The 14,552-nt window shown below is 37.7% G+C and overlaps 1 protein-coding gene across 9 annotated transcripts in view; it reads right to left on the bottom strand.

Annotated features, from left to right (window-relative positions):
- The window catches only part of RALGPS1 (Ral GEF with PH domain and SH3 binding motif 1), an 86,830-nt gene that overhangs the window by 14,290 nt on the left and 57,988 nt on the right, over positions 1-14,552 (bottom strand). For 8 of the 9 annotated variants that reach the window (XR_011155623.1, XM_069031955.1, XM_069031950.1 and 5 more), the window contains 3 exons: positions 13,296-13,363; positions 1,696-1,822; positions 997-1,148 (listed from right to left, as the gene is read on the bottom strand). Coding sequence is in view for 8 of the 9 variants with exons in the window: in XM_069031955.1 (XP_068888056.1) it covers positions 997-1,148; positions 1,696-1,822; positions 13,296-13,363 (347 nt within the window). In the remaining variant the exon portion in view is untranslated. Of the gene's footprint in view, positions 1-996; positions 1,149-1,695; positions 1,823-7,331; positions 7,836-13,295; positions 13,364-14,552 lie in introns of those variants that run through there. The other variant, XM_069031958.1, reaches the window with a different exon arrangement.

Here is a 14,552-nt window from a genome sequence, read left to right as displayed (position 1 = left end):
TTAATACCATTACTTTAATTTTCATCATGCTTTTACTTCAGAAGCTGAGCACTTCAGGAACATAAAATCCAGCTCCTTTGTAAGACAATATTTGTACCACAATATCCATAAGTCGACTGAAGTTATTAGATATGGTATCATGGTTTATTTTCAAGACGCAAACACAACTCTAATAAAGGATATGTCAGCGGTATGCTGCTGCTAGCAGTTATTAAAAATATGTATGATGGTATTCATAACTAAAGTTCCTATTTCTCCTCCAAGACCATCACCAATTTGTCCCTCCTTTTGTGGCATAACTATTTGGCTCACAGCTTTAATTTGCCCAGGACTGATCTTCTAATGCTCTGTTTTAACACAGTGAGCTGTGTCTGTATTTCCAGAAGTGCAAAGATCATCTCAGTGTCTAACTCTCATCCAAGTAATGTGCTATCTTTCACAGTCAATTTCCTATTCTAGAAATAGCCTGAGTCTCTTAAAAGGTGGCTTTGTCTTGCTTAGAACACATATTCTTGATCACTTTTTTGATATTATAATAATTGTTTTATTAATTATAATACCATATTGTGTTCTTTTTACATTTCTTTTTAATTCTCAGAGAGCACAGCCAAAAAATTCTCCCATCTTCTAAAACATATAGTTAAAATTAAAGTTTTCTTTGTGTAAATGTAGCTTTTAAAATATATATCCGCTTTTCCCCTTGTGAAAGCTGACAAACACTTTGTGTCACATACCGAGCATCTACAATTCATGCCACTTTTACCAAAAGCATCAGTGGATAACTGAGGAAAGCTGAGGTAACGTTGACCAAGTAGCAGTTCTGATCTACTTTCTTCCATGAAAACAATCAGTCTTTGCATGGGAACTAATGATCTTCCTAATTCCCTACTTCCCTAATTTCCTACGTGGGGGGTAAGACTCCCTATTTTCAGATATCTGTGAGTCTGCAGCGCCCTGGGACAGGAGCAGGGGTGTTACCCCCCACGCAGACGATACCTATGGAGAGGCCGTTGGCAAGACGCGTGCTGGGTGTGTGGCCACGCGCTGGGCTGTGACACTCCAGGACACTGTCATCCAGCAGGTGCCGTGGCCGCTCCGTCGGAAAGGTGGCGCTTTTGCTCTCCACGACGCTCAACTGACACATCATACTGGAACATGGAAGAAGAGAAAAACATGAAATCCCTCTTATGTCATCTAACAGCCACCCTTGGCTCACATTATTACCACTCAGCCTCTGCCTCATCAGCAGGTTATTAAGGAGCAGGCAATTATACACTACCACTTACTGTACATATGCTCCTTTACTACCTAAACAAGTTTCAGATTTTACTTCTCTTTGTCAGTAACAGTTATTAAATTTCTGCAGTGGGAAGTTGTAAATGTTTTGACTCCTCTCCATACAAAACCTGAACACCCTTGGTGGCAGCAAAAGCAGAAAAAGGAGACACACCAGGAATCCACAGACCAAAGCAGATAAGCAGCTTTCAAGTATTGCCAATGCCTGGCACTGGCAGAGGATAGAGTCAGCAAAAGTAACAAAAGTGTCAAGAGAAAACCGAGAGAATACATAGTAAAGCCTGAAACGCTCTTGCAATATAAGAAATGGAAAAAGACAGATACTACCATGTTCTGCTGCTATCTTCAATTTTTATGACACATGTAACTGCCTGAGCATGAGACACTGGGATTACGCACTTGTTTCCAAGGCTGTGACTCTTCCGGTGCCTTGGTACAGGAGGTGTAGATAGACTTGCTGCTACTGAGGCATCAGGACATGTGGGTCTCCTGCTGAATTTCATAATTGCTGACACGTCAGATGGACCTAAAAGACAGAGATTATTTAACACTGAACTGATGTAAATGCCAGAAATTTCATTGGCTGGTGTGTTTAGGCACTGATTAAAATGAATTTGTACAGATAACCAAAAGGCACCATTTCTGAAGCACTGTTTCTTGCACATTAGGGTTACACCATCCATTTTTGTTACAAATTCATCTTCATAATCTTGAACTCCCTGGAAGTAATTTTTAAAACAGTTTTGCTCATACTTTTACCAATGAACTCCAAAAACTCTTGGCATCCTTAAAACAGCTGGATGTGCCAAAGTGTAATATGCAGAGCCATAAAGTCAGTTTGTACTTCAGGTGTGAACAGGAACGTTCACACGTGTTTTGAATTTTGTTCACAGCTTCATGTTGAGAATAAACTGTAAACAATCTGCTCATAGTGACTCACAGCTTGAGCATGTAAGAGAAAGCAGGGGCTTTTCATATACCTAATGGCCAGACAGATGCATTACTTCTCAAACATCTATGAGCTCTAGAGATGTCTCACTGCAATCATTTTTCCTCTCAATTTACAGATTTTATGAGGCCTCAAAGAAAACATGGACAAACTGGTTTTGTTCCAGCTCTTTGATGCTCTTTTGTTTGCAAAAAGCAGGCAGTGAACTTTGCAATACAGTGGAAAACAAGGCCTACCATCATCCTCAGTAAATGCCAGGCTATTCTTGGCTTCACAGGAAACAACTGAGATTTCACTTTTAAACATCTAGCTGTGGCATTGGTGCTTGTGATGAGAGTGGGAACAGTGGCCATGAAAGTCGCCATCTGCCCCATATCTTTCTCCTTGGGACAGTCCAGGCACCAGCAGAACAGACCTCCGTCTACATTACAAGAATCACTTCCTGGAGGCTCCAGCAACCTCAGCGTAGTCAGCTTCTGGACTCTAACCAAAACGTACCCACTAAGAGGTTGACACAAGAAGAAACTTTGTAATGTGAAAGGCCATATACAATCATCATCAGAATCTTTACAAAAGTGTCTGGCATCAAATAAGTAATAAACTGAAACAGAAACAAAACTCAAAACCAATCCAAAACATCAACATTCCACTGCACAGTTTGACAACAGGATGTGAACATGAACTTTTAACAGAAATGGTTCTGAGAGACAAGACTTCCCAGGGAAGTGGTCATGGCAGCAAGCCTGTCAGAGTACAAGGTGAGTCTGGATAACACTCTTAGTGATATAGTTTGATGTAGCCCTGCAAGGAGCAGGAAGTTGGACTCGATCCTTGTGAGTCTCTCTCTACTTGAGACATTATTTTTCTATTTGTTATATAGGCTACTCTCTCTATCCTGAAGCATGGAAGGTATCAACTTCCTCTGCCTTGAACTGAGGATTCATGAGACACAAGAAGAAATAGGAGAAGCGGTAATGAGTTTGTCCCAGTAAGAGCCAAAAAAAAAAACCAAAACCAAATAAATGCAAGATGCTTTATTGTCCATACTCACTCTGCAATATAGACTTACATTAAGTTGTATGAAACACAAAAATTAATTCCAAATTTCTTGTATTTTTATTTCCCCATAGCCTAGACTCTGGAATTTCACTGTGAGCTGGGTTGTAACTAGGAAATACTGCAAAGGGTTTTTCCTAGCAGTAAGTGGAAAGATTTAATCCACAGAGTGTTCTCCACATTTGAGCAAACAGCCCATTATGCTGCTTAATTAATAATGAAGGGAGCCCCAAGACAAGCAAAAAAACAAAACAACTTTTAGCAATACAGAGAGGAGGGACAAGTTTGTTAGAGGAATCATCAGTAGTATTATTCATCAGATCATCAACTTAGAAGGAGAACAAAGACGCAACCGTTTTTAAGCCTGTTTTCTTCTTCATTCATATATACCATCAGGACAGCATTTTTGCCTGTCTTTGCTACCATCACACAATTGAGAATTTGTGAAACACAACAGTCATAGCATCAGTCACTGCCATATGCAGCTTCAGAGAAGGTCTTATACTTAATGGCCACATGCAGTTTTTAAAAATGCACTTTCAGTCGTTGCTTCATCCAGAGATTCACCCAGAGACACAAATCTGGGAGGTTGGAGACTGCCGAGTACAATGTTCTTGCTGCACATACAACTAAAATTTTGACGCATTTCAGCTGTAACACAACACTGGAAGCTTCTTCCCTAAAACCAAAGCAATTCATCTTCCATTTCTGCCATGGTGAAGCACAAATTAGGACAGAAAAAGTATGACTATGAGCGCAATTATGTTTTGCCTAGTTTAATGTAAAAACTGTATGGATTCATATTTCACCATTAGGCCTGAAAAATCTTATCTGCTGCATTAGTAGCAAGAATATACATTTCACTAAAGTCTTTCACCACGGGTTTTCATTACAAAGTAAAATTTATGCAGACACAAAACAAATGCATTCAGAATTTCAGAAATAATTATAAGTTCTTTAGTTTGAAAACCTCCAGTTCTTCTGATGGACTAGGTTCCCAAAAAAAAGGAGTTTGCTCTACAAGCTCTGTTTGTAGTGTCTTTCCATCAGATACTTTTCAACTTGTTAACAGAAAAATACTTAGGACTATTGAGGTGGTTATTAGCTGCTAAGAAGCCTAAAATATATTGGAACTGAAACCCAGTACAAAGATAGGGGCAGCTAAAAGAGAATTTCCCTGAAAATTATGAGCATTTATCAGCAAGTTTCACCGGAAACTTAGCATAAACTTCAGTGCTAATGTGCCCACTCTGAAGCTTGTCCCTTAATTTGACTGCAGGATTTGTTCATTTTTATATTGCTTCCTGCTGTGTCATTCAGGTCTTTCTGGTGCCAGTTCTCAATCCTGATTTACATTAAGTTTTTTTCAAGTGGACGACATTAAGTTCTTTTAAATTCACTGAATGCTACTGAAGTATTATTTTTAACAAGCTACTGAAACCACAGCCTGTGAAAGAGTAGCAATCTTAAGGCACAGCTCTAAAGGATTGTACAGTACAGTGCTTTTTCACACAGACACTGCGCCACATGTAAAAATAACTGTTAAATATTGTAACATATAATAGTTTAAAAGTTTAAGTATCTCACTGTGGAGAATCAGAGACCGGAAAGCAGTTCGATTAACTTCATTCCAAAACATTGATATGCAACAAAATAAAAGCATGAGACTGCACCAAAATTACTTTATCAGAAAGAACAGCAAAATAACAAGTCCAATGCTGACACAATCAAGCCATTACAAAACCAGAGTTGGCTGGATTTGACTCCAGGTAGGCTCAAATGTTACTATCAAAACCTACAAAGATTAAGAAATATTATCTAGCAAGAAAAAACAGTTACAGACTTTTCACTCTACGCTCCCTTTTTTTCTCCCTTCCTTTAGAGAGCATGGACTGAAATTTACACTAACATGATTGCAACATGAAACTATTTAAAGACTGATCGTTACAAAGATGATAATTGCTTGATTTCAGCATGAGCTTTTATTACCTGGACAGCTTCAGAACAGAAAAAGTTTGTTAAACTGCCCCCCTACCCCTGAAACAAATGATGCAGTATGTCTAAAAGGACTCCACATCTCAGATTGTAATATAATATTAGGGAATATTATGAATAATATGAAAATAATATTAGGGAATAAAATTTCAGTTCACATAAAAATATTGCCAGGCTTAAGGTGTGATGTGTCAAGGGTGACAGAATTTGTGGAAATAGGTGTAAGAGTCTTACAACTTAAGACAACAGTCCAGCTTGGCTTCCTTGCTATTACATATGGCAATCACAATTGCTTGTACCAGTCCTGTGAAAGAAGGAAATGGACCTGGGTTGACAGACCACTGGAACAGGCTGCCTAGAGAGCCTGTGGAATTTCCTCCACTGGAGGTATTCCAGAGCCATCTGGACACAATCTTGTGCCATGTGCTGTAGGATGACTCTACCTGAGCAGGGAGCTTGGACTAGATGATCCACTGTGGTCTCTTCCAACTATGTCGTGATTTTGTGACTTTTTCAAATTCCTAGTTAGGTGTCTTTAGTGAAGATCCCATTGGCAGAAAACAGAATGCTTTGTGGGATCAGATGAAAACAGAAATATCAACTGTGCAGGTATCATTATGTCTGGAGTGACCATTTTCAACGTAGTTCTGCATCCTCCTCATCTCCAACGCAAGAGAAGGAAATCTATATACAGTTTAGCTCTGTTAGCTCTGTGCTAAGGTAAAAAGAATTTGAACTCAAACATCTTTACAAAGTCTTTGCATCTGCTCTGCTGCCAAATGTCTATGAAGAAGAACGGTGAAGTTTATAGAGCTCTCCTCAGCCAACTATACTCAGTTCAGAAAGAAATCTGGGGTACAGTGAGTGTCAGCAAGAGTTATGGGGCAGAGGGCAGATGACCTCATTTCTGTAAAGGAGTAAGAGACAAAGAGAGCCCATGCCAAGAAGGATGCCAAAGAGGGTAAGCAGTGAGATACTGATGAAAACTGCACAGACCAAGGGATGTTTATGGACATACCAGACTGCTGAGCAATTAGCTGGGGAAGTTATGCCTGATACTGCTGATAACAAAATTCCAATATTTAAATTCATTTGGGATTGAGTTATTTTGCCCCTTTTTTCCAATAAGTGAAGTCATCTGCTACTGCTAACTCTTGTCTTTACTCTTCTGGCTCCACTCCTAGTGCATACTGTTACCATGATTGCTATTCTGTTATTTTGCCTTTCATGGAGACAAAGCACTATTAGCAGGATTTTCCAGTCAGCTGGCATGAACAAGGGTTAGTTTGGTTTTCATTATTTCTCAGCATCATTTTCAAGATTATGCTGACATGCACAGGAATGAGGTATAAAAATATTAAAATGTTATTAAAAATTTGTTTGCATTAGGGAACGTGAGACAACTTCATCAGAGCGAGCCGAGTGCTGTTCAGAGATCTGTGGCAAGAACATTTGGAAAAGTTTACACATATCCCAAAGGATCTCACTGTTTTTTCCTTTGCATAATTTTTCCATGAATAATCCTTCAAATGTTATAAATGAATGTTACTTTTGCAATCCTTCAGTAAAACATGTGAACATTTACAGTCCCCAGAGCTTTTAAAAAAAGCAACAGGGTGAGGGAGTTACAGTTCACAATTTTTCTCCACTAAAAACCTATCAATAAACCAGTACTAGATATGCAAACTAAAAATTTAAAATGAGTTGCATATTATATGATGAAGAACTGAGTGATTTTTCAGGAAGGCAGAACAGTCTCAACTATTCAGTATTTTTTGATGAGCAGTTAAGAAGTAAATCAGATACTTACCAGCTCTGTTTCTAAAACTTAATAAAGACATTCCAAGCCACAGACTCTCTAGTTAAATCTTCACTGTAAATTTTTACTACTCTGTTTTCATTGTAACCAGTGTATGATAATTAAAACTTTCAAAGAGAAAGACCTACTTACAAAACACACAATAAATAACTTTAGATGAATTTTGTGCATAGAATCAAGAATGACAGAAAAAATTACATCTAGAATAATGGCTATTGTAAAAGAACAGTTTTAATTTTCAGAGTATTGCTTTACAATTCAACAAAAGCCTACTAATGCATACAACATGTAAGAGACATGTATGTTACGGCTGCTTCTAAGACAAGAGCAAACTAAAAACAAGAATCTGAGTCCTTGACTGCACCTCCCCATACTCCTACAAGCTCCCCAAAAGCTGTCACTCTCACACACACACATACATACACACACACACACACACACACACACACACACTTCTGACTGCACAGTAAGCACACTTGAGTGTATTTCCTTCAAATGCTTCCTGGATAGAAGTGATATTTTCAATTTCAAGTGTCACTTTTATGGAATCACTAATTGTCAGCATTTATGTTACTTACTCTGTACCAGTGGAATGCACAAAATCCAGACTTACACTTCAGCAAAAATGCTGAAGTTTTTGCAGTTGGATCTGCAAGGCACTATATGGGCTTGGGTGACATCCAGATTGGCAATGAAGATGTATCCATCATGAGAGTATAGCTGCAGGGAAAGTCTAAAGTTTGGGTTCAACCAAACACATTAACCAATCCATCAAAAAACCCCCCAACTTTTAAAAGAAACTATTTCAGGTGACAGCTGTGAAAAGAGTCAAAAACAAACAACCAAAGCCAACTGAAACTCCAAAAAACAAGGCAGAAAAGCCCTTTGTCCTCTGGCTGGTTTATATTTGTAACATTCCTCAGGATGATAGCTTGGCAGTTAAAATAAGCATCAATGAACTGGGACGTTAGACTTGTTTGGTAAGGAAGTCACAGAAAGTAATAGAAAGCAATAAAGTTTAAAACTGAGCACAATCATTCTCTCTCTGGAAACTTTGTTTTGATAGAATATTTTTCTACTATTTTTGTGAAGCTTTGGTAGGTTAAGAAAAAAACCACAGTACACTAATTCCAGCTGGATTTAGTGGTCGATAACATGTCAAATCCACAGATTTGTCTGGTATTGATTTGTTTCAAAAATACTCCAGTGAGTTGTAAAAGTTTCTCAGGAAAGTATCACAGAGGAAGGGACTGGAAACCAAAGAGTAACGTTTTCTGAACAGTCTGTAAATTTATGTGAAGAAAACTTAGTTCTTCCATTTCTACCTTAAGTCCTGTGTAAAAAAACCAGACATAGTACACATGAAGCAATGACCAAGAATTTGCACAAGGATTAGACAATCCTCATTTCCACAGAATGACTGGCTGCTAAACCACTTAACACAAACTATTTATTAGTTGCCAAAGCAACCAGTAAAACAAATGGCAAAACTAAATGTCAAACTCAGTGTTTACATGGAAAATGATGGTGTGGGGGTTTTTTTATTCTAAAATGCTGAACTGCTGTAGAGATATCACTAATGTAGTATAGCTACTTCAGAGGGCTACAAATGTACAAACATCCCCAGTCTTTCTTCCTTCTGTTTCTACATTTTAAACTCCTATATATCACATACTCTACATCCAATAATTGGCCTCTTCTAATTAATTAAAATATATATTCTAAGTTCTTTATGAGCTAGCTCTCAAAGCTGAATGGACTTGACACAATCGGCTGAATTTTACCCCAGAAACAAAGAAGAGAATATATCTGTTTCAGATTAATTACTCCACTTTGCTGGTATGATGGTAACAAAACCTCTGGTCTAATTATTCTCCTCTCAAGAATTACACCAAGACCTTTGGGGGGGGGGGGGGGGGGGGGGGGGGAGAGAAGAAAAAAAAAGAAAAAAAAAGAAAAAAAAAAGAAAAAAAAAAAAGGAGGGGGTGAGGGTCCATCCCTGACTACTGCATAACAATGTCAGGAACCAGACACCAATGGAAGTTGATAGCCCCAAAATCAGGGCTACTCACAGCACAGGCCTGGCTGTTGCTAAAATTGAATGCTAGATGTTAACTTTAATGAAGGGGTTCATTAAAAATCACAGAATTGTTAAGACCAGTCTTTGAGTCACTTGGTGTTAGATATAATTTTCTGGATATGGTAATTATTTTAACATTATTTTAACTTTTTATATTGCTTTTCAAGACAGAACAAATATGCTATATTTCAGAGAATGAGTAACCACTTTCTATATTCTGATTAGCACTGCACCCTGAGCTTTTCCAAATAACATGATGAGAAAGGACATGTATAACAGAACATTTCTCTACTGAGCTACACGATGTGCAAATTCTGAGAAACGTCAGTTGCTTAGAAGGCTTACATTTACCATATATTGCATTAAATCTTTTCCTTTGTTCTGGGAAAATGTATTGAGTTATACCTTCCAAAACAACCCAACAGCCATACCATAAATGACAAGCACCTTTCAGCCAACACTGCAGGAACACAGATGTCTTTTACAGCTAATTCAACTGGAAACTGTGAACAGTTAGCATACTATAAGCTCTCCAGCTACATTCTCTCTCTCTCTCAAACCACAGCAAGACAGAATGAACAGACTTAGGTTGCTGCCAAGGAAGCTGTGTGAATCACACTGTTCCTGAAAGCATTCAACTAAACTGCTTAAAGCTCCTTCTTAAATGCTACTTGTGATAGACAAGAACCTCTGCAGCATTATGGAAGACATGAAATCTTCCTGTGAAAGCACTATTCACAGTTATATATGCATTTGGTATTAAATGAGGCCCTCTTAGCCACTAATATACAAAACATAGCTTGTTGTGAGACAGTCCCTTTAATCAGATGCCTGCCTCCTGTTTCAATTTACTGGAAAACTAGTTGGCAAAAGAAGTGGAAAATGGACACATGGTTTTCTCCAGCATTTTGCAAATAGAAATGCTGGAGGATTTAACTGTTTCTATTGAGCCTCACACTCACAAAGATACTTCAAGGGGAAAAAAAGAAACCCACAATGTCCCTGGCTAGAGTAAACTGTTAATATTCTTTTGAAAGAGAGAAAACTGGGTAGAAGATAAATTCACAGTGCTGGCAAGTAAAATCCATTTCCACCATCCACACATTCAATTGTATTTTAGAACACAAAGATGACACTATTCCCTGCACTTAATCCCATTATAGACTTCGGAATTATTACCAATGACATTGAGCTTTTTTTCTGTCTCTGGAAACACACGCTGATCTTTAAGGAGGCAGCATGTCACAGGCAGAACTAGACTTATTGCTATTAGTAATGTATTAACTTTTGGACTATCGAGACAACTGAACTGATGACTGACCTTATGGGCTAAGAACCTTTATTTTAACTTAAAATCACTATTATCAGACTCCTATGCCTTATACTATTGACATTAAACTACTGCCCAAAGTATTTTGAGATCATCTATTATCATAGTATCTTACAAACTGCAGAGGACTTACTTCTAGCACACAATGTCCAAAGTGGAATTAATGTCAAGGTATAATTTGAATCCAAATAAAATTGACAGCAATACCTGCAAATGCACTATTTTTAATTTTCCATGTTCAAATATCTGATTACTGATATCAGAATATTTTAGTTCAGAATTATTCAAGACTAACATATGGCTATAGTCCTATTTATTACCGTTGTGAAATAAACAATAAGTTATTGCCTTCATGCTTAGTTAAATTTAAATTTGAATTCATGCTAACTTACTTAACGAACCTTCACCAGGAATAAAATTTTCAGTAAGATTTATTTTCAGTAAAATGTACTGCATTCCATTTAGTAGCATTTTTGCAGCCACACAGGTGCAGCTCACTGAAAAATTCCTGTGGGTATTACAAAATTCTGATGGCATTCATTGTCTAACTGGCAGTAACTGAAAACTCTCTAGCTGAGCAAGAAATACAGCAGTCCACAAATGGGTCAAGCTTTCGAAGGAAATACTAACAGAAGAATGGAGCAATAGGAATGACTCAGCACTTGGTTTCTAGTCATCACATTAATTCTCACTTTGAAAAAAGCAATCTTACAGAGCACTTAGGGGTACTGAAGATTCAAAAGGGAAAATTACCCTCCTAATACTGCCAGATACTATAGGATCACATATTCAGTGAAGTAGGTACTCCTCAATGTAGTCCCAACCATTTTTTGTGGACTCCAGCTGAGCTCACTGCAGTATCATGTTGAATTACTTGCCTTCCACTAGAGTTCTAATACAGTTTTAATAGAGTTCTCAGCCCTTGATTAAGACTTACAGAGTACTGGCAACGATCACATACTATGCTGCTATGACTGAAGCTATATTCCATAATCATATAACTGAAGCGTTAACATCAAAGCCCAAGTGTTGAGCATGGAGACGTGAGCAATACAAAGCAAAAGCCAGAAAACAAAAAAGTTTACTTGTATGTCTGCTTTACATATGTGAGAAAGATGTAATCATATGAGAAGCAATAACTTAGCTTCAAGTCTCAAGTATGAAAAACCAAATCCCCACAAAAGCAAAAGAAAATGTGACAAAATGTGATGGGTTGACCTTTACAGGCTGTCAGGTGCTCACTGAGCTGCTCTATTACTCCCCACCCTTCACAGGACAGGGTGAAGAAGATAAGATACAAAACCTTTGTGGGTTGAGAGAAAGGCAACTTAATTTAAAAAAGCAATGACTCTGTGCAGAAGCAAAAGAAATCAAAAGAAGAATTTATCCTCTACTTCCCACCAGTGGGCAATGAGTAGTCATGGCCTAGCCCAAGCATTGCAGTGGATGCTTAGGAAGACGAACACCTTAATAATAAATGCCTTGCTCCCTGCTTTCTCTTAGCTTCTATTGATGAGCGTGTCATATGGTACAGAATATCTCTCTGGGCAGCTTAAATCAGCTGTCCTGGCTATGTACCCTCCCAACCTGTTGCCCATCCCCAGCTTACTGGCCTTTTTGGCAGGGGGTTGGGTTTGGAAATATAGCCTTGATGCAGTGGGCACTGCTTAGCAGAAGCCTGGTACAACATCTTTCCAGACACAGATACAGAGTACAACACTGTGATGGCTCCTGTGGGGAAGTTAACTTCCAAATGCATTTCTGTATGAAGAAAGTGTTCATTAAGAACTACTTTTGAACTCATCTAAGTTTATAAAAATTATCCCGTGAACTATTTCTTGATATTGTACACAGCAATTAATACCACTGAGCATCAAGCAGGGAAAAGGAAAGCACCTTCCTAAGAAATTGAAGACCTGGTCAAATGTTTATCTGACTCTGGGCATAGCAAACAATACTAGGAGGTTCCCTATAAACAACTGGTCATTTTACAGCAGCCAACATGAAGAGCTGGGAGGCAGAGGAATAACACATGGAATTTTTCTTCGTTTAATATTTAGCATCTTCCTTTTTCTTTCTCTCACTTACTTTGCCTTTCATTGGTGAGAAAAAAAGACATTTTGAATGCCAATTGAAACTGCATGTCAGATGTGGTCTGGACTCCTTGAGTTTTTACATCCACACATGGTTTTACATAATGGGACAGAAAATTGGCCATTCAGGTTCAAGAAATCAAAACAGAACAGCTTTCGAGATAATGGCTCCTATAGCAGGAAGTACATTTCATGTAGCCTGATGTTTGTTTAGTCTGGTCATAGCAATAAACAGCAGATTAGTTTTTGTCAACTTATGGATGGTACTCTAGTTTTCAGATGTTGCTAGAAGCTATTACGAATCTTTTGTCCTCCTGCTTTCCACAATGAAATTGTCTCAAATTTATGTGATCACATAGAAACCTTAAAGGAGAATTTCCTGTGTTATTCACTGCACTGTTTTTTTTGTACCAAAAGAGGGCTCTTTTTTCTTCACTTATTAAATAATGATGAAAATTCAAGCATTTGTAAAAAAAATCCTGCAATCTCACATCTGTTTCAATGCTAGCAAATGCCCTGTGACATCCCTTGAATTGGAAATGTTTTTATACAAGTCAGCAATCCTTGTTGTTGACTCATGCTACTGATGTACCTCTGGATTTTCCCATATACTTTAGTGGAGGATTTCTGTAATTAAAATTATTTCCTTATTCAAATTTTCAAATGATGTTTTATACCTGCAAGATCTTCTTTGGAGGAAACCAGTCGAGGAGAGCTGTTACCTGGCTCAATTCTTAAAGATAATCTGGAAAAACAAGTTTTTAGAGAAATTAACAAAAAAAAATTCTCAATAGAAGTTGAAAGAAATTTAAGAAAGTAATTATTTTGGCAGTGCTAACTAGGAATTTTACTTTCTTGGAAGTGTAGTTATTTATTTCGTGATGTAACAAAACAATAATTTTTTTGAAGTCAATCACTACCTGTCAGAAGCAAGAAAGAAACTGTGAGGAAAGTCTATGAAAGCAGAAAGAGAAATCATTATTTAATCCTCCCTCTCAGTTTAAAAATGTAAGTTCATGTAGTCTTTCGCCTTGGAAAAAAAAACCTCAAAAAGTTAGTAATTTAGATACAAACCTAACATTTTATTCCCTCTAAACACGAAAGTGAATTTACTGTTACCATGTTGAAATGTGCACAGAGAAATAGCTATTTAGTTACTACGACTTACAGAAAAGAAGCTTAAAAGGGCAAAGTGACCAACACTTAATAGTAAAAGAAGGTAATTAGAAGAAAGTATTATATGACATGCTGCCTCACTCCATGTGTTTTATTATGTACTCACTCACTCTTGTGTTCTCAGCACTCCAACAAATCTCAATCTCCCAATGCATATCACTTCTGCTATTTCTCAAGTTTAGGCAGTCTTCACTTGACATTCAGGGGTCCTTTCCTCTGTACCAGTCTGACAAAAAGGTATGAAGGACTACAATGTTAAGTAAATTTTAATGGAATAGGCACAAATCTAAAGGAAATAACTGCTGTCATTGCACAGCAGTGGACACACAAAAAAAGCTGGAAGGTTTCAAGCTGCAGTGTCCTGCTGTGCACCCCAAGGGAAGGCTTTCTGACTTCAGATAAAAACATGGAAAGGGGCGGAGGGAGAAACCTATGACAGCATTTCAAAATATCACATATGGCTCAGCCATCACTTTCCTTATTACTCTCTATTGGGAATACTTTTCAGTTCCTTCTCTACAATATTCCAACACTGTCAACTATGTTTTAGTGTGAAGTCAGTTTAACAAAGCTACAGTCCATTTAATGATTTCAAATTTCTATTCTTCTGACAGTACTAGATTCTTTTAACTACCCAAAGTAATGTACTTCAAGTAGGTGATGAATCATTCCTTTCCAGGCTATTTTGATTTCTGTCAAATTGATTTCTGTGACCAGGAAGCAGTAATGTAACTCTCCTAGAGAGTTAAAATAATACA

Source organism: Aphelocoma coerulescens, chromosome 17 (assembly GCF_041296385.1).
Source record: "Aphelocoma coerulescens isolate FSJ_1873_10779 chromosome 17, UR_Acoe_1.0, whole genome shotgun sequence".
Taxonomy (NCBI): Eukaryota; Metazoa; Chordata; class Aves; order Passeriformes; family Corvidae; genus Aphelocoma; species Aphelocoma coerulescens.
The sequence above is the reverse complement of the archived record's forward strand: the minus strand, read 5'-3'. Positions and strand labels throughout refer to the sequence as shown.